The following is a 22,258-nucleotide window of genomic DNA, read 5'->3' on the forward strand; positions in this document are numbered from 1 at the left end:
TCTGAAATTGTAGTGGATGGTGTTCTGACTCATTTTCCCACGAGGTATACATATATAAATGCACACAGACACATATACACAACATTTTCAAGTGGATAGATCCCTGATGCTCTAAATTATAAATGCATGTATACACAAATGTGTGTGTGTGTGTGTGTGCGCACGCGTGTGCATGTGTGTGTGTGCAAGGCTCTTAAGTGGAGAGGCCAGTGCTATGCCCCCCCCCCCACGAAGTTCAGTGGCAGCAGAGGTTCACAGTGACCTAGAGTCAGAGGAGAAAACAGAGGAACTAAGGAGCGTTCTGTGAACTGTTATTAGCAACGCAGAAAGTGCAAAGGGTCTCATTATCCCAGAAAAATATTACACTTCATAAAATCCATGTTTATTCAAAAAATCTCATGGGAAAGTTTGGAAAGCATAATAAATATCTGTACAGTGGCCGCCCGTCTCAACACACAGCCAGACAGTGTGAACATGGAGTGAGCTGTAAACGGAACTGCTGATCATGTAAACGCAGCGCGGGCTGGGAGTGGGGTGGACAGGTGCCTTTCACCTGCACCGATGAGCCATGCTGGCTTCCCCTTCCACCTGTCCCTGCCACAGAGGGACCCCAGAGACCTTTCCCACTCCAGGTGTCTCACAGTCTTGCGGGTGGTGAAGGGCAGCAAAACGTGCCAGAGAGAATGAAGAGTCACGGTGTATCTCCTCCTGTGCTTGAGAGAAGCCGTACAATGCAGGGGACGTCCCAAAGGGCATCTTAAGGAAGAACACCATTTAATCAAGAATACTGCTGACATTAGATACCATCAGGACGATCCTCACTTAAAAAGCCAAACAATATCCAAAGACCAGTGCACACAGGTAGTTCAAAATCACACACATTCCAACCATAGGACAGGGGATGTTCACGGCTTGCCTGCCATTGACTCTGGGGTACAGAATCTGACAAGCACCCCATCCCCACCTCCTTCAGTGGAGCGCTCATCATGTTCTCAGCCCAAACAGGGCAGGAGCTGCAGTGGGATAGCCCAAAAGTGGCTCCGGGGGATGGGTAAAGGAGTCCCAGGATGTAGGCTGGGCTTTCCCATGACAAATTCTGTAGCTACACAAGTAGTCATTTGTGTAGAGAATACAGGGCCTTTCCTCGTGTTGGGTAAAGGGTCACAGGACAGGTAAACACTGGGGACACGGGGTTACATGCCACAGCAGACTGCTGTGGCACTGAAGACTTTAAAGAACAGGGATTAAAATGATCCTGTCACATGCTCCTCTGGCTGACTCCACGAGAGATTTCAAGTATCAAGTACTGGGTGAGGTGGGAATGTGGGGTACTCCACTTTCTGCAGGGCAAGGCTGAGCATCCTTCCAGACACTTCGAGGATGTGTTTGGTTTGACTGATGGTCTCCTCCATCCCTTTGGCGAGAGTAGGCTGAGTGTAAAGCAGCTAACCTCACATTACTGAAAGAGGTGATGGGCCATGTGACCATGAGGGGGACAGGCTATGCTCGCCTCCTCAGCCACGCCTTCTGTGTTCTGCTGTTCTTTCTTTTCATCGGAACATGTACACTTGAAGCTGCAAGCAAACCTAGCCTGAAGCCGTAAGCAGCTGGAGCGAGGGTGCATGCCAGAGAGGCCCTCGGAGGGTGCCAGAGCTCCTGTTCTTTTCCCAGAGGACAGACTCCGTCACTAAGACTACCCACTATACTTTCCCTCTGGATTTCTATCAAGAAACGGAAGGATTCGGGCCCAGAACATTAACTGGGAGATGATCTCAGCCTTGGGCAGGGCATCCACTGAGAAAGCAGGAGACCAGCCCCAGGGACACTGGAAATGGCGCACAGTCTGTCCCCACTCTGTATTTTATAATTCTCAAACAGAACAGAGTCCAGTGGAGTAATTAAAGCTTCTGAAATACGTTTACGTTTTGAGGTCTGAAATAATTAGACTGAGCAAAGGAATTATGTTCTGAACATTCCACTGGGGCAGGCATTGCAGAAGCAGCCGTGGTCCACCTGTGGTCTTCCTAGTGTAAGCCTGCTGTGACCAACAGGCGCCTCCTACACCTACTGGGCAGAGGGGCTGCTTCTCAGACTGGCAGGTTCTGAGCCTGACACAGTGGAGTGTCTTCTGACCTGAGTCCACTATTCTCAGCAGCCTTCAGAGAGACTTCAGGACACACAAGTCCCTCCTCTACACCCAGGAGGAGTGGAGCACGCCATGCGGGAAGGGTCTCACTCGGTTACTCTGCATGAAGAGTATGCCACAGACAGCCTGGTCCGTGTAACTACTGCTCCCTGCGCAGACTACAGCCTGAAAACAGGTTAGACAACAGAAACACAAGATGCAACATAGGACCACAGCTTCTAAGAAGAGCATCACTCCCACTGACAACTTGTCCAGGCACCTTCTGCCTGTCTAAGGCAAGGGGCTCAGGTGTTTCTCCTGTCCTCAGTCAAGAAGGGATAGGGGAGAAGACATTCTCTGTGGCCTAGGAAAGCAGAAAGTGAATATGCTATACCACAGCAGGCAAATATGAGCAGAGATGCCAACACACCCAGCAATGGCAGAGCCCCACTCTCTCCAGTGTCCCTGGGGCCACAGGGTTAAGGGGGCAGCAGTGTAGTGGGTACTGGCTCTGCCCGGCAATTTCCTGGGGCTCCTGTCTCAACCAACAGGAATCACGCTCTCAAGTAGACTCTAGCCATCTAGACTCTTGGGTTGGTTGCTTTCATCCTGCCAAGTCAGTGACAGAGTCAGGGAGAGGCTACCCAGCATCTTGCTTGAGAGCAGGAGGGTGGTGAGGGGCACTCTTTGGGTGATTGTGGACAGAGCCAGGCATCTAAGCTGGATGCCTTCACACAGCCACTGGCGTCGCCAGAACATCCAGGAACATCCAGCTCTTTGAGAGTGGCTCTGCTGTCTCCAGGCAGGGACTGTGCACTAACACTCTCAGAGAGACAGTGGGACACGTAGGTGACATCAGGATGGTAAAAGAGCTCTGCTTTGGGCATAAGCCATGATATGGAGACACTGAAAGCCCTGAGTGAGCCCAGGGAGGCTCCAGCAGGGTGCTATGAGGTGACAGATTCATTTGGTTTCACTCAGGAGGAGAGAGAGCGGGCGGCGAGGTCGGCGCAGCAAGGCTCAGACATCCTGGGCAGGACCCTTTCCAGGGCTGCAAAGGAAACAGAGAGACAGCCAAGGCCAGATCCATCTTTGTGCTGGACTCATGGGCACTCAAGTGCCCATGAACAGGACCTGTGTCTGGTGTCTGTGAGGCTGAGAGGACGTTGGGCAGGGCGACTGAGGCTGGAGACTTGGCTGGCCACTACAACCTAGTAGACGTGAGTCTCTTCATGCCTCTGCGTTGGGCCAAGCTAGATGAGAGCACAGGCTCTAGCCTTGGTGCCTGTGGGGTCCTGTTCAGAGCAAAGTAGGTGGCCGCCATGGCGCCCTGTAGGAGGAAAGGCAGGCAGGTGAGCACGGTGCCCAAATACTCTTGAATAGGAAGCTGGAAACACAGGACCTTGAGAGTCTCAGTCTACCCCCATGTAAAGCAGGGAAGGCCCTCCTCCAAGATTCCTGGTACACTAGGACATCAGTTATGCTGCAATGCCTACCACGTGATCAGCCCACGCATGACGGTGACACCTCAGCATCCCAGGCTCAACACGGGCTGCTGCTTTAGGGGGATTCAAGACTGGAGTGGAGTTCCTGGGAAGATCATAGGATAACCTTCCTGATGACAGGAAGGCAGATGTGTTTTGGGACCAGCTGGGTCCCCAGGAATTCATTGTCAATGATTCTTTGGCTCTGCTAATCTGAAGCAGTGTGAACTAACCTGGGCGGCTAGGCTCATCTTGGTGTAGACACAACCAGGATCTGCCTTCTAACAGGACTGGGCTTGGACTAAATGTACTCATTAGAAGGGTGGTCTATCCTGGACCTCGGGTCTGCCCAGCAGGTGGAAGCTGCTTAAACAGGAGTTGTGAGCACAAAGGGAACTTTTACAGACTTCTGGTCCAGACTGAGGGCTCCGGGGCTTAGGGCTGCACAGCCACGGTACCAGACACCACCCCTACACCAAAGCTGTCACTTAGACACAATTTGTGCATGTGTGATAAAGTGACATTTACGTGCCTATACCTGGGGACCTTACACACTACAGTTTCTCCCTCCCACCCCCCACCCCCACCCCCATGCTGAGGCACTGCCTTGTTTTGCTCCAGGAGCCCCGTGCCCACTCTCGGGACCCTGGCCGCGAGGTACCTTCACTAGATGGACATCCTGTCTGCTCAGCTGGCTTTGGGATAGGTACTCTCTGTTCACGATCCACGGGTGCTTCAACACTTGAACTGCTGTTAGGCGTTGCTGAGGGTCCACGTGGAGCATCTTGGACACGACATCCTGAGGAGGGTCCAGAGAGAAGGACTGCGGTGTGAGGCTGGCCAGAGAAGGCCCAGGAGAAAACACAACTCCACCTCTGAGGTGATTCTTTGCATTTTGTGTCACATGACTTCTAAGTCTACGAGTTGTGGATGTATTTTAAGTGTCAACGATTACTGACTTAGCAATAGATAGAAACTCTATGTCTCACTGAAGACTTGATAGCAAAGGTATTTCACATGTTAAATGGCTGAAATACTATTCTAATGAAAACGACGGCCTTCCACAAACACAGGAAATACCACAGCAGTGTCCTTCTATAGAGAAAACTAGCGCCTGGCAACAGAGACCGCAGTGGTGCTGGAATGAGTCTGTCCTGGAAGCACAGGTGCTCCTGGTCTCCAGTGTGTGCACGACAGTCATGAGGCACTGTCTGCTCAAGGTCTCAGCGCTGGGACGTGGTGTCCCAGGGCACACAGAATGTAGAGAAAGCCATGCTGTCAGGGCTGTTGGGGGGCACTCTGTGGCAGAGCGCTTGCCTGGAGTTATAGGCTCATGTGTAAAGCCTAGGTCCCCAGGTGTTAGTCCTATGCTGAGAGAGTCCAGAAACTTTAGGAGGTGGCGCCATCTGGAGGAAGTGGGTCAGTGGGAGTCAATTGTTGAGGGTGTTTTGTTGCTGGCTTCTTCCTGTCTCTCCTCTCTGCTTTCTAACTGGCTCTGCCACCTGCTCCTGCTGCCATAACAAATGACCATGGACTGAGCCCTCCAAAACTGTGAGCAGAAACAAATCCTTCCTAAGTTGTTTATGGCAGGAGTCTTGATCACAGCACAGAGAAACTAACACGCCCAGCATGTGTGGGGCCCTGGCTTTGATTTCTAGTCCCACAGAACAATCCCAAACCAAACTATGGCAAACTCAAAACCATGCTATCACAGGATTGTATGAGATGGGAGGATGGAAGGCTCTGCTGTGTGGTGAGTGAGGGAAGGAAGAGGGACAGGAGAGGATGCAGCAGTGGGAGAGGCAGTACTGACAGTGAGCAGAGAAGGTGTAGGTATGTGGGAAGGAGCAGCTGGGGTGGTAGAGTTCAACACACTTGGCTCACGCTCCCCAAACACCAGCTGTCTTCTTTATCACCACATATCACCTCCTCCAAGACCTCCACCAAACCCACTACTGTCACCTCTGCCGCCACCTCCTCCAGGACCTCCACCAAACCCACTACCGTCACCTCTGCCGCCACCTCCTCCAGGACTTCACTATCTCGCCTCTATCACCTTTACCAATGACCTTTGCCATATTTCCCACCACCACCTTATTCATCGGTTCTGCCAGGACTTCTACTATTATTCTTTACCTTCACCTCTATTTTCCACAACCATATTTCATGCTATCCTCTCTACCATACTGCATCACCACCTTCACCGGGTGAAGGGCATATTCTTTATTGCCCTCCATTGTCATCTCAGAGGTTCACTTCAACATTGTCACCTCAGCCACCACCCTACCCTCTACACCTTCAATTCGTGTGTGTGTGTGTGAGTGTGGTGTATGTATGTGACATGGAGGAATGTGTATATGCTGTGTGTGTATGTGGGCATATATATAGTGTGGGGTGTGTATATGCATGTGTGTAGATGGTGTGTGGCATGCACCCGCACCTGTGTGCATGTGTACAGAGGCCAGAGGAGGATGTTACATGTCCTGTTTACCTCCTTCTGCCTGATTTCCTTGCTGGTCTTTTGCTGAACCTGGAACTACATTGGCAGCCAGCCAAATCCAGTGAGCATTCTGTCTCCTCACCGAGCTCTGGAGTTAAAGGCGCACATTTGGCTATACCGACCTTTTGTTTTTGGGTGTTGGGTATTCAAACTAGCACTCCTACCTAGTCAACAGCTCCCTAGACTGACAACCCCTTCTAGCTCATCACTCCAGCTGTCCATGACCCCAGCTGTCTATCACCCCAGCTGTCCATGACTCCAGATGTCCATGACTCCAGCTGTCCATGACTCTAGCTGTCCATGACTCTAGCTGTCTATCACCCTAGCTGTCCATCACCTCAGCTGTCTATCACCCCAGCTGTCCATGACTCCAGCTGTCCATGACTCCAGCTGTCCATGACTCCAGCTGTCTATCACCCTAGCTGTCCATCACCTCAGCTGTCTATCACCTCAGCTGTCTATCACCCCAGCTGTCTATCACCCCAGCTGTCCATGACCCCAGCTGTCCATGACCCTAGCTGTCCATCACCCCAGCTGTCTATCACCCCAGCTGTCTATCACCTCAGCTGTCCATCACCCCAGCTGTTCATGACTCCAGCTGTCTATGACCCCAGCTATCCATCACCTCAGCTGTCTATCACCCCAGCTATCCATCACCCCAACTGTTCATGTCCACAGCTGTCTATCACCCTAGCTGTCTATCATCCCAGCTGTCTATCACCCCAGCTGTCTATTACTCCAGCTATCCATCACCCCAATTGTCCATCACCCCAGCTGTCCAGCACCCCAGCTATCTAGCACACCAGCTGCCATCTCTTCCATTGTCCACAGTCTCATCCCTTCCTGTCACCTTCCATAAAGTACCATTGCTCTGACACATCCTAAGGTCACACGGCGATGGTGATAACAGATATTGACTTATCACCACCTTCACCAAGACCTCTACAACCATACTGATTGCAAACACCAGGGGTGTTTGACCACTGACCTACAGCCTCAGCTGCTGGGCCGAGGCTGTAGGTCAGTTATTTTACTAGACCATAATTTGGTGATAGCAGACTAGAGTCTGATGGCCAGGAGAGTGAAGCTGATGACTGAATTCAGTGACTTTACAGTACATTTAGGCGGTCACCTGGAAACATCTCTAAAGAGGAGACGCTTTGGCAGCAGAGGGCTCTGCATTTGCTCTGCAGCATCACCTCTTTCCCAGGGTCCTTAACTGCCAGCCACACTGTAAACTTCCGGCTTGTAGGCCTGGTCACAGCAGCCAGTTCCCTGAGCACCACCCGCCTCTGACCCTCGCCACCTATGTCTACATTCGCCTACATTCTATTGGCTCACTTTACATTAACATCAAAGTCTTTCATTAAAAAAATAATGCAGGAATCACTCTGAGAATAACATGTTCATAATATTTATAATGTTCACGAGTGGCATTTCCAGCTTGTTCACAGACAATATTCCTGCTGCAGACGGAACGGCATAGGAGGCATGCATCCTGGGAAGAATACTCACTTTTGCTGCATCAGATATGGAGTCCCAGTTTCCCCCAGAAAGGGCGTACTTCCCACTGCCGATCCTAGCCAGAATCTCCTCAGGGGTATCGTCTGGGCCATTGGCAAACGGGGTGAACCTGTGTGGGAAGAGAATTAATACCCTGAGCTCACAGCTCCATACCAGGGCTTTCTGCTGAGGGGACAATGTCTGTCTCTTTTCTGAGTCCAGGACTCATGCCAGGACATGTCCTAACACCACACCACCTTCCTCAGTTGGTCAGTGCCACAAATCACCAAGATGGCAAGGAAGTCCTCTCAGCCTGAGTGCACATCATTTCTGGGCCCTTCCAGATCCCACTGGTGTCAGGATGGTAAAGGGTCTGCCTGAAGATTTGGATTCCATGATGACAGAGAGGTTCAGTGGCCAGGAACCTAGGGTGTGAAGTCTGAGGAGCCCATGGGCTGGTCTACCACCAAGTCTGGGCTCTTGGATAGACTGATTCTTGCACTTACAAAGGTCATATCATGGATGTCAAGTGTAGTTGTGGTCTACAACCTTGACACAGTCAGGTACAAATGAGCACAAATCGTCCAGGAAGAAGAACACGTCAGATGTGCCTTTAAGGGATTGGTTCAGGTGGTAGAGGGAAGGTGGGGCTGGTCGGCAAAAGGTCTGCAGGTTTTGTTTGTGGGCCCAGTCTATGGAGGCCACATAGCTAACTATTCTTGTCCTTTCATTATGCAGCAGGGTTTGAATATTCACCCTAACCCAGATGGCTTGATATTCATTTACACCCAAACACCAGGGAGGTGGGGTGAAGCCTCCAGTCCTGATGCTAAGAACACCCTTGGTGGCCCTCCATTACCCAGCCAGCATGGTGTACAGCAGGATTCCCAAGCTCCAGACATCACACGCTGCATCGTAGCCTTGCCGCTTCAAGACCTGGAGGAAGAACAGGCATGGTCAGGATTGCACTGGACAGCTCCACTTCAGAGTAGGTTTCCTAGGTGGACCATCTGCTGGCCTTGGGCAGTCCTACCTTCCGTATAGTAGCACCGCCCCCACAGGGACAGAGGAGTGAGGCATAGCCCTTGCCTGACTCATGGTTTTAAGAAGTTTTGTTTGCAGTTTACCATATTGGCCACGTTTAGGGGTATCATTCAATGAACATTCATGGTGCAGTGCGACCATCCTCCAGAGCCCCATTTCCCAGACTGAAACTTGGTCCTTGTTAAATACAAATTCTCTACTGGCCAACTCAGTCCCTGACAACCCCACTCAATGCACTCTGTGAATCTGGCTTTGCGAGAAATCCTGTGTAAGTACTAACACACAGTGTCAGCCTGGAGCTCACGGTATAAGCAAGAATGACCTTAAATTTACCATCCTTCTGTCTCCACCTCTTCAGAGCTGGGACAACAATGCACCACTGTGCCTGGTTTACGTGGTATTGGGGATTGAGCCCAGGGCTTCATGAATGCTAGGCTCGTACTGTACCAACTACACCCTGAGTGCCTCCTCCGCCTCTGTTTGTCTATTGTGACAGCCTGGTTTTACTGAGTTATGTTCTGAGCCCTGTCCTCAGGGTCCGTTCACGTTGTGGCAGGAGTCAGAGTTCCTGGCCTTTGCGGGATGAGTAACAGTATGGTATATGCACACACATATCTGCTTATCAGCCAGTGGCAGGTACTTGGGCTTCTGTTGTAAATGATCTTGGCATACCCAAGGATGGACAGACACATTTAATTCTTGAGGATGTGTACCTAGAAGTGAAGTCGCTAGATTGCTTTGAGATGAGATCTTCTCATGCCCTCTTGAGCCCACTTCAGCCTCCAGAGATTTCCAGCAGACAACAGATGTGTGTCACCGTATCAACATGTCTTAGTTGAACATGAAGGATTACTTAGGAAGGATTCTGCTGCATCATCACGTCACATATGTGTACATCAGGGGGATTGTTGGATGTGTTCATATTTGAGTGACGGGAACAAGCCCAGGCTGTAGTCATGGATCGCTGTGGACTGCTGTACTGGCCTGAACTCTGTGTTCAGTTTCTTCCCAGGTGAGAGTGAGGGACCTGCTTTCTTCACTGCTCTCCTGCCATTATGTGCCATGGTGCATGATGGGTATCACAGGCTGAGTGAAGTGCACACTTCCAAGTCCCTGGCTGAGTGACCTCCCAAAGTCGTGCAAATTCTGCATTCGCTTTTCTTTCCTAAATCTATGAGATAAGGGGACTTGCATGTGCTCTGTCAATATTAATGACACCCAAAAGAGCCACAATTAGAGCTTCAAGCCAGCCGCGTCCAAAGGGACCAAGGCTGCTCACACGCAGCCCCTGTATAACTTGAGACTGCTTCTCAGTCACTCTCGGACCTGGATCTGCCGAGTGTCTCTCAGAAAAGCACGCAGGAGTGTCCTACTTAGGACTCAGCGCAGATCTGACTGTTCTACTGAGAAGGTCCGACACAGGGTCAAAAGCCCTTTCTACACCTCTCCTGACTCCATCAGCCACACCAGCCCCTGCTGCTACCACTGTGGCTCCACTTCCCTATCAACTCGCACAAGAAACCAGCCTCGTCATCACAGCACAGTGAGTAGAACCTATTGGGATTGGCCTTGGGACACTGACAAGAGGGACAAGTTGTCCTTTGAGGTTCGCAGTGAGGAGCAGAGTGGGTCCCTTGCACACATGTGAGCTTCAGTTGCACAGTACTGTGGGACCCTAATGTTTTCCAGTTGGGTGGATTCTGACTTGTTGTCAAGGAAACGCTTGAACAGTGGTTCTCAACCTGTGGATGGCGACCCTTTGGGGGTTGAATGACTCTTTCACAAGGGTTACATGTGACCATCAGAAAACACAGACATTTACATTACAATTCATAACTAACAAAACCAGTTATGAAACGGCAACAAAATCATGTTATGGCTGGGGGTCATCATCTAATGAGGACCTGGTTTAAAGGGTCGCAGCATCAGGAAAGTTGAAAATCACTGCTCTATACAAGAGCCACGGTGCACTAGCACCATTTAAGTTTTTCCATTGGAAAATAAAATGTTCAAGGTGATTGAGTAGGACTGGCTGATTCCAGAGCCACCATATATTCTCTCTCTCTCTCTCTCTCTCTCTCTCTCTCTCTCTCTCTCTCTCTCTCTCTCTCTCTCTCTCTCTCTCTCCTCCCTCCACAGCAGGCTGCCTTCATCTCCTGAAGACACTGCTGAGCCCACTGTGTTGCCTCAGTGCCCAGAGCTCTCTAGTTACCCTGGTAACAAGAAAGGCTGCTTTCCTAAGCCTGGCAAATCTGCCTTTCCTGGGTTTGGGGGACTATATACCTCGGGAGCTACAAAGTTTGCAGTATAGCAGGGGGTCATGAGCAGCCCATTCTCCGCTCGAAGCTGTTTGGCAAACCCGAAGTCACAGATGCGGATCGATTCGGGGTTTCCAGACTCATCCACGTAGAGAATGTTACTGGGTTTCAGGTCCCGATGGACAACCTGGAAGGCAGAAAGCATTATTAGTCAGAGTTGAGGGAGTACGGGAGGCAAGGGCCACCTGAGAACTCATTACTGTGCAGGAGGAAAAGTCTGTGTTCTTCTGAGGGGCCATCCACGTTGGCCACTCAGAGCCAAGTACCCTGTGAAGGCTGTGGGCTTGCCTTCACGCAGAAGGACCACACGACTGAATAAACACGAGCTTACATAGGAGCAGCCGCTGGCACTACACCACAGAAGGGTCTGTGGCCGGCAGCTCTGGCTACAGAGATGAAAAGGTCCCTGTGCTTTATGTTCAACCAGGGGGGTTGGGGCATCCGAGGCACGGGCTACTTGTCACAGGTGCCGGGATCAATCACCGGTGGATCACTGTCACAGGCGTACTGACTCCTGGCAGCAGAGGGAGGGGCTCGGGGCCACACAGACTGCACCTGCACCATCCAAGGCACAGACTTCAAGTATGTCCCTCTGTTACAGTGACAGCTGTCACAACAGAAGGGCCAGCGATCCCTCAAAACAAAGAAGCTATTTAGGATGCAAAGTGAGGCCTTCTGAAGGGACAGAAGGGCCCTGTGCAGACATGTGGTGTGCCATCATGAGGCTTGGAACCTGAACACCCCAGCTGTCCTCTTGTGGAGCAATGACAGACTCTGCTAGGAAGATTAAAGTGACACACTTGGGTAACCAGGCCCGGCTTCCAGACACTGATGGCAGGCTACAGGAGAGTGAAGGGCTTGTCTCTATCCCTATCTCTCATTAAGCAGAGGAATGTCCGGGAAACTCACACTCAAGATACTGCTAGGATTTGGCTTTTGGGAAACTGTTGTAGAACTTCTGGATCTCAAGGAAGCCACACGAAGAATACCCACTGTGTGATCTGGCAACATCTGGCAAGCCTGTGGACACAGCTGGCCCAAGTCTGCTGTATGAGGAATTCTAAGAAGGAAGGAAGGACCACAGGGGAGGGTGGAGGTGAAGAATGGGGGGGGAGGGTGGAAAGGGAGAAGGAGGAGCAGGGTGGAATGAAGGATGGGGGAAGCATGAAGGAGATGATAGCCACACAGGATGGAAGGAAGGATGAAGGAGAGGATGTGGGAAGGAGGGAGGTGAAGGAGGGAGGAAGAAAAGATGCAGGAAGTATACTTTGCTAGGTTCTGCCCTGAGACTTAGAATGTGGCCTGAGTTCTGCAGTGCAGCCCTGGTGGGTCCTTAACCAACCTGTGCTTGGTCTTCATACAAAACACATGGCCTAGGCTTCAGAGTGAGTTCATGGAGAGCTTGGTGCAGCCTGGGCCCGGGCCAACTGTTAGCTTTCTGTTTAGCTTTATGTATCAAATGTAATGAAAATCCCAAGTCTCTCTTTATCAAGGCCAGAGCATCACATCTTCACTATAACTGGTTCACACAATTTAAGTCCTTCACACTTGGTTCCTGTATATACCAAGTGTTCAAATGACTTTAGACCCATAAAGGGTTGGAGATCACATCACAGCAAATGTATATTACTTGGGTACATTGAGTTTTTAGAGCTGATGGAGTAGAAGAGGGTACAGGAAAGCCTTGCCCTTCTGTTTGCCTACAGACAAGGTGTCAGTTTATAAAGGTGTCCCACTCCTACATCTACAGCTCGGTGACTCCATGGTCTTGTACCTATCTTCCTATTGAGTCACCCGCTGCCCACCTGCTTCTCCCTCATCCTTCCTTCCATCCTGTGTGGCTATCATCTCCTTCATCCTTACCTCATCTTTCACTCCACCCTGTACCTCCATCTTTCCTTCCACCTTTCCCCTAGCCTTCACATCCACCCTCCCCTGTGGTCCTTCCTTCCCTCTCAGAATTCCTCATAAATCAGACTTGGGCCAGCTGTGTCCACAGGCTGGTCCACCGTCCTTGCCACTGGGAATGTAGGTAGCCCCACCTAGGCCATGTCTTGTTCCTGTAGGCTATGGCACCCTGACCTGGGCCTTACCCCTTGGGAGTGCAGGTAGTCCATGGTCCTGGCGATGGTATAGAGCACATCACTGGCCTCACGCTCTGAGAAGCACCGCTGACGGAGGATACGGTCCAGCAGCTCCCCACCTCGCATGAGCTCCATCACCAGGTAGACGTACTTGCCATCATCATAGACCTGGAAGCCAACGGGAAGTGCACAAAACCTCAGCTGCCTGTATGGCGCCATGGCTGCCCTCCTCAGGGCCTTGGCTATGTGCAGGAGCAAGGGCTCCAAATGGGTTGTCAGAGAGAAGCTGGGGGCTGGTGCCCTAGGAATTGTTTGATGATTGCAAGCGGGCGAGTAGCCATTCCACCCACACAGAAGTGACTCTTCTTAGGAAGGTTTCAGCTTTGACATCTTGGGGAAGGAGCAGGCTGGGCCATAGGATGCACAGGGGTGGGATATGCCATATAGTGATACTGACAGTCTCTGAGTGGTAGGCATTCAGAGAAACATGACAGCAGCGACAGCACTCCCCAAGGACGTGGCTTCTCAACTATCATCGTGCATACAGTTTCGGAGGTCAAGTCAGAGTGTATATTTTGGCTCTGCAGGTCTGCAGGGGACAGGATATGGCCCTAAGGAAGACACAGATTTTGCCTGCACTAGCTTTAAACTTGGTTTAAAAATGGAAAACAAAATTTAAACTCTGGCTACTTTTGTCCCCTGTACATACAAAAATTGCATGTGTATCCCCCCGTATACACATGGAGATCACACATGTATTCCCCCTGTACATACAGAGATCATAGATGTATTCCAGTCACCATACACATGTGAGCCCGAGGGAGCCCAAGCTCTGAGAACAGTGTAAATGAGGCGGCAGGCCTAAATGTTTATTTTTATCTCAGTGATAATAATTTAATCAACGAATTTCCACAGCAAGCTACTAAAATAATTTATCTGACTTTGACCTGAGTAAAAGGTGTGAGGTTAATTCTACTGTGTTTGCTTTGGGCTTATGAACCCACTGTTCTATTGTGAAGGTGGGAAGATGATGCTGTCTCAGACCTGGGCTGCTCGCTTCTGACAGCGCAGAAGGGAGTTCTGAGTGCATGGATGAGCTGCTGTGGGTTCTGAATCTTACACATAAACCAAGAATGCAGTCAGAGCACCACACTTGTGCAGTGAGGTATCTGAGATCCCCAGGAGACAGAGCTAGCTCCATCAAAGCTTTTGAATACGAGGCACTCATTGCCTATCCCCTGGCATTGACCTCTATTCTGGGAGCTGCTGCCCAAGTGACACTGAGGTAGTACTGGGGGCTATACCCAGAGTAAGGACAAGTAGAGGAGTTTTCTTCTCTCCCCAAACCCACAGCTACACCCGAGGCTTCACGGAGTAGAGTGGCCTTGCATACTGGCTTGATGTGGCTGGCTCCTGCTCCAATCTCCTCGTCCTGGAAGGCCCAAAGAAGGCTATAAAAATCTCCACATCCAGGGCTTGGTGGAACCTGCTACCCTCACGCCACTCTGCATCTGTCAGCCAGGAGTGACTCAATGACAAGGAATAACACTCCTATTCTGATGCACACAGATGGGTCACTTCAGGCTTGTACATGGCAAGCTTGGGGAGAATGGGGGACTATCCAGAGGTATGCATATATCCAGTTACGTATGCATGCACCCAGGTTAGGATGGCCAGCCACCAAAGCATCTGAGACTCCCGGGTGGCAAGTGTCTAATACATACGATCCTGGGCACATCAAAGACGGGCAACATGAGAGACCTTGTACTATGCAAACAGTAGGATTTTATGTCAGTTGACGCAAAAGGCTGAGGAGGGGCTGCTACACAGCAGTACTTACATCTTTTAGGGTGATGATGTTGGGGTGCTGGCCATAGCGCAGGAGGATCTCAATCTCTTCCGAGGGATCCCTTTTGCTCTTATCGATGATCTGAGGGACACACAGCAGGTAGCGGTGAGAGGTTTGCTGCTGACCTTGATGGACCATTGCAGATAACAAACCTGAGGCTCCAGAGAGCCACTGCACAGCTGTCCCCAACCCCACAGTACTCAATCAAGATCAATTAAAGTTACTCAGAAGTGTAGATCTAGTCTCTCCTACATCAGCTAGCAAAAAGAGTCCAATTAAAAAGAGGAAACCAGATCTGTAATTCCAGCTACCAGGGAGCATGTAACAGGAAGACTGCAAGTTGTAGGTCTGTCTGGGCAACTTAATGAGACCCCCGCCTCCGAGTACAAAGTTGAAAAGGAGGAATGTAGTTAGGGATGTAACTTGGTGGCAGAGTGTGCATCTAGCATGTTCAGTGTCTAATGTGTACAATGTCTAGCATATAAAAGACAATCTCCAATAGTGCAAGAAAGAGGCCAGCCCTCAGACCGAACCTCAAGATAGCAAAAGGCCCAATGCAGCAGGGCAGGCACAGAGAGTTCACCCAGGCACTAGCAAGTAGCACAGCCTATTTCTGCCCCTGAACTCTGGGCAGTTAAGTTCCCCACTCCTTCAAAGTGAGCCTCCAATCACTGGATACCTCTGCTTTGTCCAAGAAGCTGCAGGCCAGCCACAAAATGAGGTAAAGTAGCAGGTTCTCCCAGACAGATGCTGGAGGCTGAACAGGGAGCATTTCCATGACCCAGGCCAACCAGATACCCCTTTCGTGTTGGGCTTCTCCTTCTGCCCAGTGTTTTGCACAGTACCTTGGAATAGCATTTAAAGCTGTCTAGTTCCAGGAAGATGGGTGCCTTCCCCTTATATGGTACTGTGAGCGGAAGCCATGAATGTCACATGCCTTTGAAACAGGAGTACTAACAGAGCTACTTGATGGCTCTGATACCTCCCAGGGTGGCCTGCTGCCTACGTTGGTGGGGAGAGAGGATCCATGTGTGTGGGACGGAAAGCACTTATGGTGAGAACAGCTCATAAACTCAGGAATAGCCCTCCACCCCCGGCAGAACTCTGTGCACCTGCGCACTAGCACCATCTAGTTTAAAAGCCTCCTCACTCTTGCTACTGTGGGTAACCCCTCCCTAACAGAGTCCCTTTGCAATACATTTATGGACATAAACAATTTAATAGCAGATGGTTATTTTCTTCTCTCAAAGGCGTTTCATGATAAAGCTGTCCACTCCTAACATCAATCCAGTCTCCTCACAAAGGATGCCAAATAACAAGAGGAAGGCTTTTGTCTACAGCCAGGGACACTCTTCAAGTTGGAAAAGCATTGCAGGTGCGTCCTACGCTGCCATTTGTGTTAGAGGCAGAGAAGGGATGTAGTCAGACACATGCATTTCCTTGGGAATGCATAAATAACCCTGAAAGGGAAGAGGAAAATCTTAATAACCGCTGCTTCCCGTGGAGGAGGAAATGGGCAGTGAGGTGATGGAGCCATGGCTGGGAGACCTTGAGGTTTCCTCCAGCATAGCTTTTCAATCTGGAACCATGAAGCCATTATCTATTAAAAATATTAAATGGGAGAACACTGTAACTATCATAAAAACACGCGGGACTACAAATGCTTGATCTGTTTCTTCACTGTGGTGTGTTTTATGCCTGTGTGTTCTTCTGATGTAAGTCACGAGAAAACTTCTGACAAGAGGTTATAAATACTTGCGAACAAAGCCACTACTAAAGACCTTAAGCTCTCACTGACATCGACTAGGACCTTAAGACCTGTTCAGGAGTAAGGACCTGTGTTCAACTCAGAGGCACACCGAGCACACCTGGTTAATCTCTTACAGCACGGCATCAGAGGCACACCGAGCACACCTGGTTAATCTCTTACAGCACGGCATCAACACAGGCTTGTGTGCTATAATATTAATATTACTCTGAATATCATTTAATTGTTTGGCAGAACTTGTAAGGCACCTCCATCAAATATGATCAGTGAGTGAGGTATTCTCTCAGGTGGCTGTTGCGTGGCTGAAGGGTGTGCAAGACCCTTCAGTGAGTTTCTGGAGGGGTGGTTTCTTGACTTCTAACCAAGTTCTTGCTTTGGCTCTCCTCTCCAGGCATAAGCTTGATAACAGAAACAACACACACAATGGCCGGAGGAAGGGGGCATCTTTCCTATCCACGTCTCTTCTTTTCACCAGGCAGCAGATGCACAGCAGGCCGCTGGCCAGGCAGCATCCTGCCCGGTGGGCTGCCGCCCCTGCTGCATGTGGATAAGCTCCCTGTGTGCTACTTCTCACCCTCCTCAGAGATGCCAAGCCAAGGTGTACCTATGCCCAGAGCAAGTGTGGCTTCCACAATGGCTGGCACAGGAAGATGGCTTTTCTTAGCAAGTGAAGCATGTTTGCTGGTGGCTGCTGCTGGCACACACGAGTCTTGGCCGCCATTCGTGTGTGTGTGTGTGTGTGTGTGTTTCCTCCACATCTCCATTTTCCTTCTCTGTGTCTGTCTGTGTTCTTCCTTGTGTTCCTCACATCCCATCACTGAAGCGCTGTCTTTCCTGGTGCTGAGACACTTGCCAGCTGGGTCTGAAGGCCCAAGTGTGAGCTGCAGGGCAAGCAGGATGCACCCTGCCCTTCTAACAAACGGAAGGATCATACTACGCTGGGACTGAGGTAAGTGGAGCATGTAATTACCTGAAAAAACTCTAACAGACATTTTCTCCTGTAAAATTAATTAGAGCAAATGACAAAGAGACAGAACTCCGGTGCTTTCTCAATAGGAAAAAATTAAAATTTCCATGCCAATCTGTCCTTCTAAAAATACGATCTCCAGGCCAAGCATCTGTTTAACTCCATTTCCTTTCTGGCTGACAAATTATATACACAGAATGAAACTGAGTGCAGCCGTGCAAACTGTGGTACACGGATGATGTGATGTGAATCCAAACTCTGGCTCCTACTGGGAGTGAGGCCTCTCCTGTCCTGGGTGTGGCGGCCACATCCTCTGTGGTAGTTAAAAATAGGATGACATACAAGCCAACACAGTCATCCAATTGCTGACAGGGAAGTCACAAACACCTTGGGAACACTGGTTGTTGAGATAGTCATCTGTCACTCTGCACACAAGCCTGAGACCTCAATGATGGGCACAGGTCCATGAGGTCCCAGCCCTCTTCCGGGGACTAGGAGCAGTCAGAGTTGTTGAGGAGGAGATCTGTGGGGCCCAAGATATGTTTTTCTGGCTCAAATAAATAGCCACACGTCTACTGAGCCATGGAACTGAACTCAGTGGCAACGTGCGGGACAGGGAAGCAGGAGGGAGACTTCTTAGAAAGAAGAGAAGGTTCCAAAGGGAGAAGGATGGAATGGGAGCAAAAATGTCTAAAGAAACTATTTTAAATGCTTTAAGAGGACAAGGTGACACACACTTTGGAATGACTTTAAGGCCCTTTAATTTTTACATTTTCATCCGTTTCTTCGGTTGTGTATGTGTATGCGTAGGCATGGCATAGAGCACGGGGCACCCGTGATGATCACATGACAGCTTGCTAGAATTGGGTCCTTCCACCATGTGGGTCCTGGGCTGGAACTCAGGTCATCAGGCTTGGCAGCAAGGGTTTTTATTTTTTATCTAATACAAACCACATGCATTTACTAACAGCACATGTGTGGCTGAGGGGCACAGCTGTTGCCTCCTAAGGAAAACATGTCCGTCACTGACCAGGTTCACATTTCCCCCAAAACTTCTCAGCCACAGGAGGGGGTTGTTAGTAAAGAGGTGTCAGTGCCTGAGCTGCATGTGTGCATGTAAGTATGCAAGGGGACAGGCCGTGCAATGTATTCCATGTGTGTTGAGGCTTCTGTCCTGTGACCAGGGAGAAAAGATGTGTCAGAGAAGCAATGACTGAAAGCAGCTGGCTTCCTGAAGGCAAAATCAAGGAGTCCACAGGCAGCGCGCGCCGTCGAGCAATTTTCTGAATGCCGAGCAGAGATGATCCAGATCCAACGCACAGCTCTGGAGTGCTTTCCTCTTAACTAACTAAGCGCTACAGTGCGTGAGCACAGGCCTCTCTGTCTTCTACAGCTCAGTCTACTCCCAACACACGTCTGGCTTTCTTGAGTCCACAGACCTACAGAAAGGCTTGACTAGACTCTGCTCACCAGAGTGGACATCCACTGTGGTTATGGACACAGGACATGATGGACTGTTGGCTCTTTCATCTTTAAAAGAAACTCAATAAAGGTTCAACCCTCACAGAAGTGGACTTACTGCTTCCTGCCCACACATGCCCTGTGCATGCTCCTAGGTGAAATGTGGATGCCTAGGTCTTGCCCAGAAACCATGGCTTTCCATGTTCCTTCCAGTGAGAGTTAATTTAAGCATTTTCCAGTAAATTATGGCCCACTATAGTCTTAGAGAGGACAAGGGGAGTCCCCACATGCCCACAACTTGCTTTGAAGCTGTGAAAGAGAAGCAGGAAAGCCTGGCTATTTCTTCACTGTTAACTAGAGACACAATACATAGCTTTTCTTCCTAGGGTGTACAGGTTGGAAAAAGCTATCACTGAGGGTCCACAGGGTCAAACCACAAAAGGATCTATGAGGACAGAGTCCTAACTCCCAACAAAGCTGGTGACAGATGGCTCTGCGTGAGAGCTGGATGCAGGAATACCAGAGAGAACATACAACTCTCCATGGGGCCTAGTCACAGGGCACAGAATTTCACTCAACAGTAGCAGGCTATTTCCAGAAGGGCACTGGGTCAGCTGAGCTGGAGACACAATAGATGTGTTTCTTAGCACTATTTGGCAGCCAGCCCTGCTTGCTTCTAGGAGTGCTGCTGGCCTCTAGATAAACTATCTAAAGAATTTCTGTGAGAAACAATTCACCCAGAGAAATACTAAGAAGCTCAATGCAAGCTTACAAAGCACTGGAAAGTCCCAGGGTGAGGCAGTACAGGTCTTAAGTAAGCCCCCCCAGCCATGCACGATAGACAGCCGGTGTCTATGTCACAGAGGCGGCACTCTGTGACACCGGCTGGTGATCCTGCTGTTTGTCCAAGCCCCCCTTTTTCACTACCATCACATCAAGGACTCCAGGAAGTTTCCATGTCCCACCTCCTCCCTCGGTCCTCCCCTTCATGGGCAGGCAGAATGGTGAGAGCGCATCAGCAGAGTTCTGAAGTTAACCCTTCTACGTTTAAACACTCCTATTTGAGAAATCAAAGGTCAGTTTGTCCAAAGGCCACCACAGGTTCCTGAGATGTTTGGCTGGTGGGTTTTGCTTTTGATTTTGCTCCTCCCCGCCCCGCCCCCTCGAGGCTGATGAATGCTCTCGCAGTCTGAGAAACCTGGGGCAGATAGCCCGTGAAGATGCACATTCTCTAGGGAATATGCTTTTGAGAAATGTTCGCTGTCAAGAAACAGCCGCAGATGCACGATACCTCATGCAGTCCATGTGCGGAGCACCCTTTTCAGAGCCTGGAAAATCACACACAATGGGTGGAAATGGCTCCTGTTGTGTGTCACCTTGCTGGCCAGCTCCACTTCTCCCTACTTACCCTGAAGAGCTGGGCCAGTGACACATGCCAAAAGTCTGTGTGTGTGTATGTGAGTGTCTATGTGTGTGTGTACATGTCGGTGCATACATGCCACACAGCACAGGTATGGAGGTCAGAGAACAACCTCAGGCCTCTCCTTTGACCTTGTCTGAAACAGTCTCTTCCCATTGTTCACTTCAGCACAGGCCAGGCTAGCTGGCCTAACCCATCCTGTGCATTCTCCTGTCTCTGCCTCCCATCTCCTCTAGGAGCACTGCCATACAGATGTGTGCTACACACCTGGTTTCATGTAGGCTGTGGAGATTAGAAGTCAGGCCCACATGTCCTGCAGCAAGGGTTCTAACCACTGAACCACCCCCTCAAGCCCTATATCTTCAGTGTTAAGACAGGCTAGCCTCACAGCTGTGTAGCGAGAACGCACGGTTGTGTGCATTTGTGTACGTCACACTCTGACTTCAGAAGATAGAGCTTTATAGAAAACCCTAGAAATTAGCACTTTGGATTCTTAGGTCCAATATTTAATCTAGCAACAGGTACAGAGCTGAAAATTACTGTGTAGAGCTCAGCATATTGGATTATAATATGTACTGTATTCTGGTTTGGTCTGGTGTGGGTGGTTGGAGGAAAGCCTAAGCCCTCTCCTTCAGTCTATGTTCCTATGTACTTCTTGGATCCATTTTCCACAGCTCTATCTTTTTCCTCTCCTTCTTCCCCCCTGCCCCCTGCATTTTTCCTTCCTTTGATAAATGCTATGCCTGCTTGCCCAATCCTATCTTCTTGGATCCTGGGTTCTGGGACTGTCATTCTTGGCATATGTTATACTTAGTTGCTAAAGATGAATGGTTCCATGTTCGACATAACTGAAATGTTTATGATTTGAAAAGACTTTTTTTCGGTCCTTTGAGATAGGATCTTGCTACATAGGCCAGACTCATCTGGGACACTCAGGGCTTTGGTTGCGACTGTGTGCCACCACACCCGGCTTAAAGAATAATTTTTAAATGGGTGATGCCATATCAAAACAAACTGATGTCGATCACGTCAGACCTTAGAAGCTGCGGATAGAGGGAGCCTGCTCAGCATCCACGTTCCTGCTGTGTCACAGGACATCAGCGCTCCTCAGCTTACCTTCACAGCATACTCAGCATCCGTGGCTTTGTGTACACACCGCTTGCACACTGAGTAGGAGCCCACCCCGATGTCCTCCTTGATCTCATAGCCGTCAGTGAAGTGGATGTTGTTCCCGTGTAGCTGCTGCAGGGAGGCCAAGACAGGGACGGTTACCAGCCTTTCACACAGGTACACGTGGCATCAGACACAGGTTCAGGGCACCCTGAGAACCGGCGAGCTTGGGGAAACTGAGAGTCCCTTGTCCAAGGCCACAGAGATACACGTACAGGTTGTTCTTAATATTCAGACACATAGATATCATGTGTGCACTTAGCATTCTTTTTTCCCCCTGAGATCTGTGGAAGTGAGACTCAGGGAGTGATGAGGCAGAAGCATTCCAGTGTGGCAGGGGCACTGTCTCCAGAGTAGCCCCATGAAGCACAACCTGGAATGCCTAAGTCGAAAGCCAGTCCTGGCTGCTGTGTGCAGTGCCCACTCATTCATCACTGAGGACAAAAGCCTCGTGAGCCATAATCACAAGGGAGACGAAGGCAGGGGAATCAAATGCCATCTACTCTCAGTGAAGGACACAGCAAGTGCTCAAGGGAGCTTGCTCCTAATCCTTCTGAGTTCTCTG

General features: G+C 50.0%; 1 protein-coding gene across 4 annotated transcripts in view; it reads right to left on the reverse strand.

Annotated features, from left to right (window-relative positions):
• Positions 1 to 340: 340 nt before the first annotated feature.
• Positions 341 to 22,258, reverse strand: part of Rps6ka2 (ribosomal protein S6 kinase A2) — a 284,351-nt gene continuing 262,433 nt past the window's right edge. For all 4 annotated transcript variants that reach the window (XM_029471102.2, XM_085833318.1, XM_029471104.2 and 1 more), the window contains 8 exons: positions 21,640 to 21,765; positions 14,899 to 14,988; positions 13,068 to 13,226; positions 10,940 to 11,101; positions 8,472 to 8,548; positions 7,625 to 7,742; positions 4,271 to 4,408; positions 341 to 3,455 (listed from right to left, as the gene is read on the reverse strand). In XM_029471102.2, coding sequence (XP_029326962.1) covers positions 3,330 to 3,455; positions 4,271 to 4,408; positions 7,625 to 7,742; positions 8,472 to 8,548; positions 10,940 to 11,101; positions 13,068 to 13,226; positions 14,899 to 14,988; positions 21,640 to 21,765 — 996 coding nt within the window. In that variant the 3' untranslated portion in view covers positions 341 to 3,329. The remainder of the gene's footprint in view (positions 3,456 to 4,270; positions 4,409 to 7,624; positions 7,743 to 8,471; positions 8,549 to 10,939; positions 11,102 to 13,067; positions 13,227 to 14,898; positions 14,989 to 21,639; positions 21,766 to 22,258) is intronic.

The sequence above is a fragment of the Mus caroli genome, unplaced genomic scaffold, assembly GCF_978045245.1.
Source record: "Mus caroli unplaced genomic scaffold, Mus_caroli_1 scaffold_18, whole genome shotgun sequence".
NCBI lineage: Eukaryota > Metazoa > Chordata > Mammalia > Rodentia > Muridae > Mus > Mus caroli.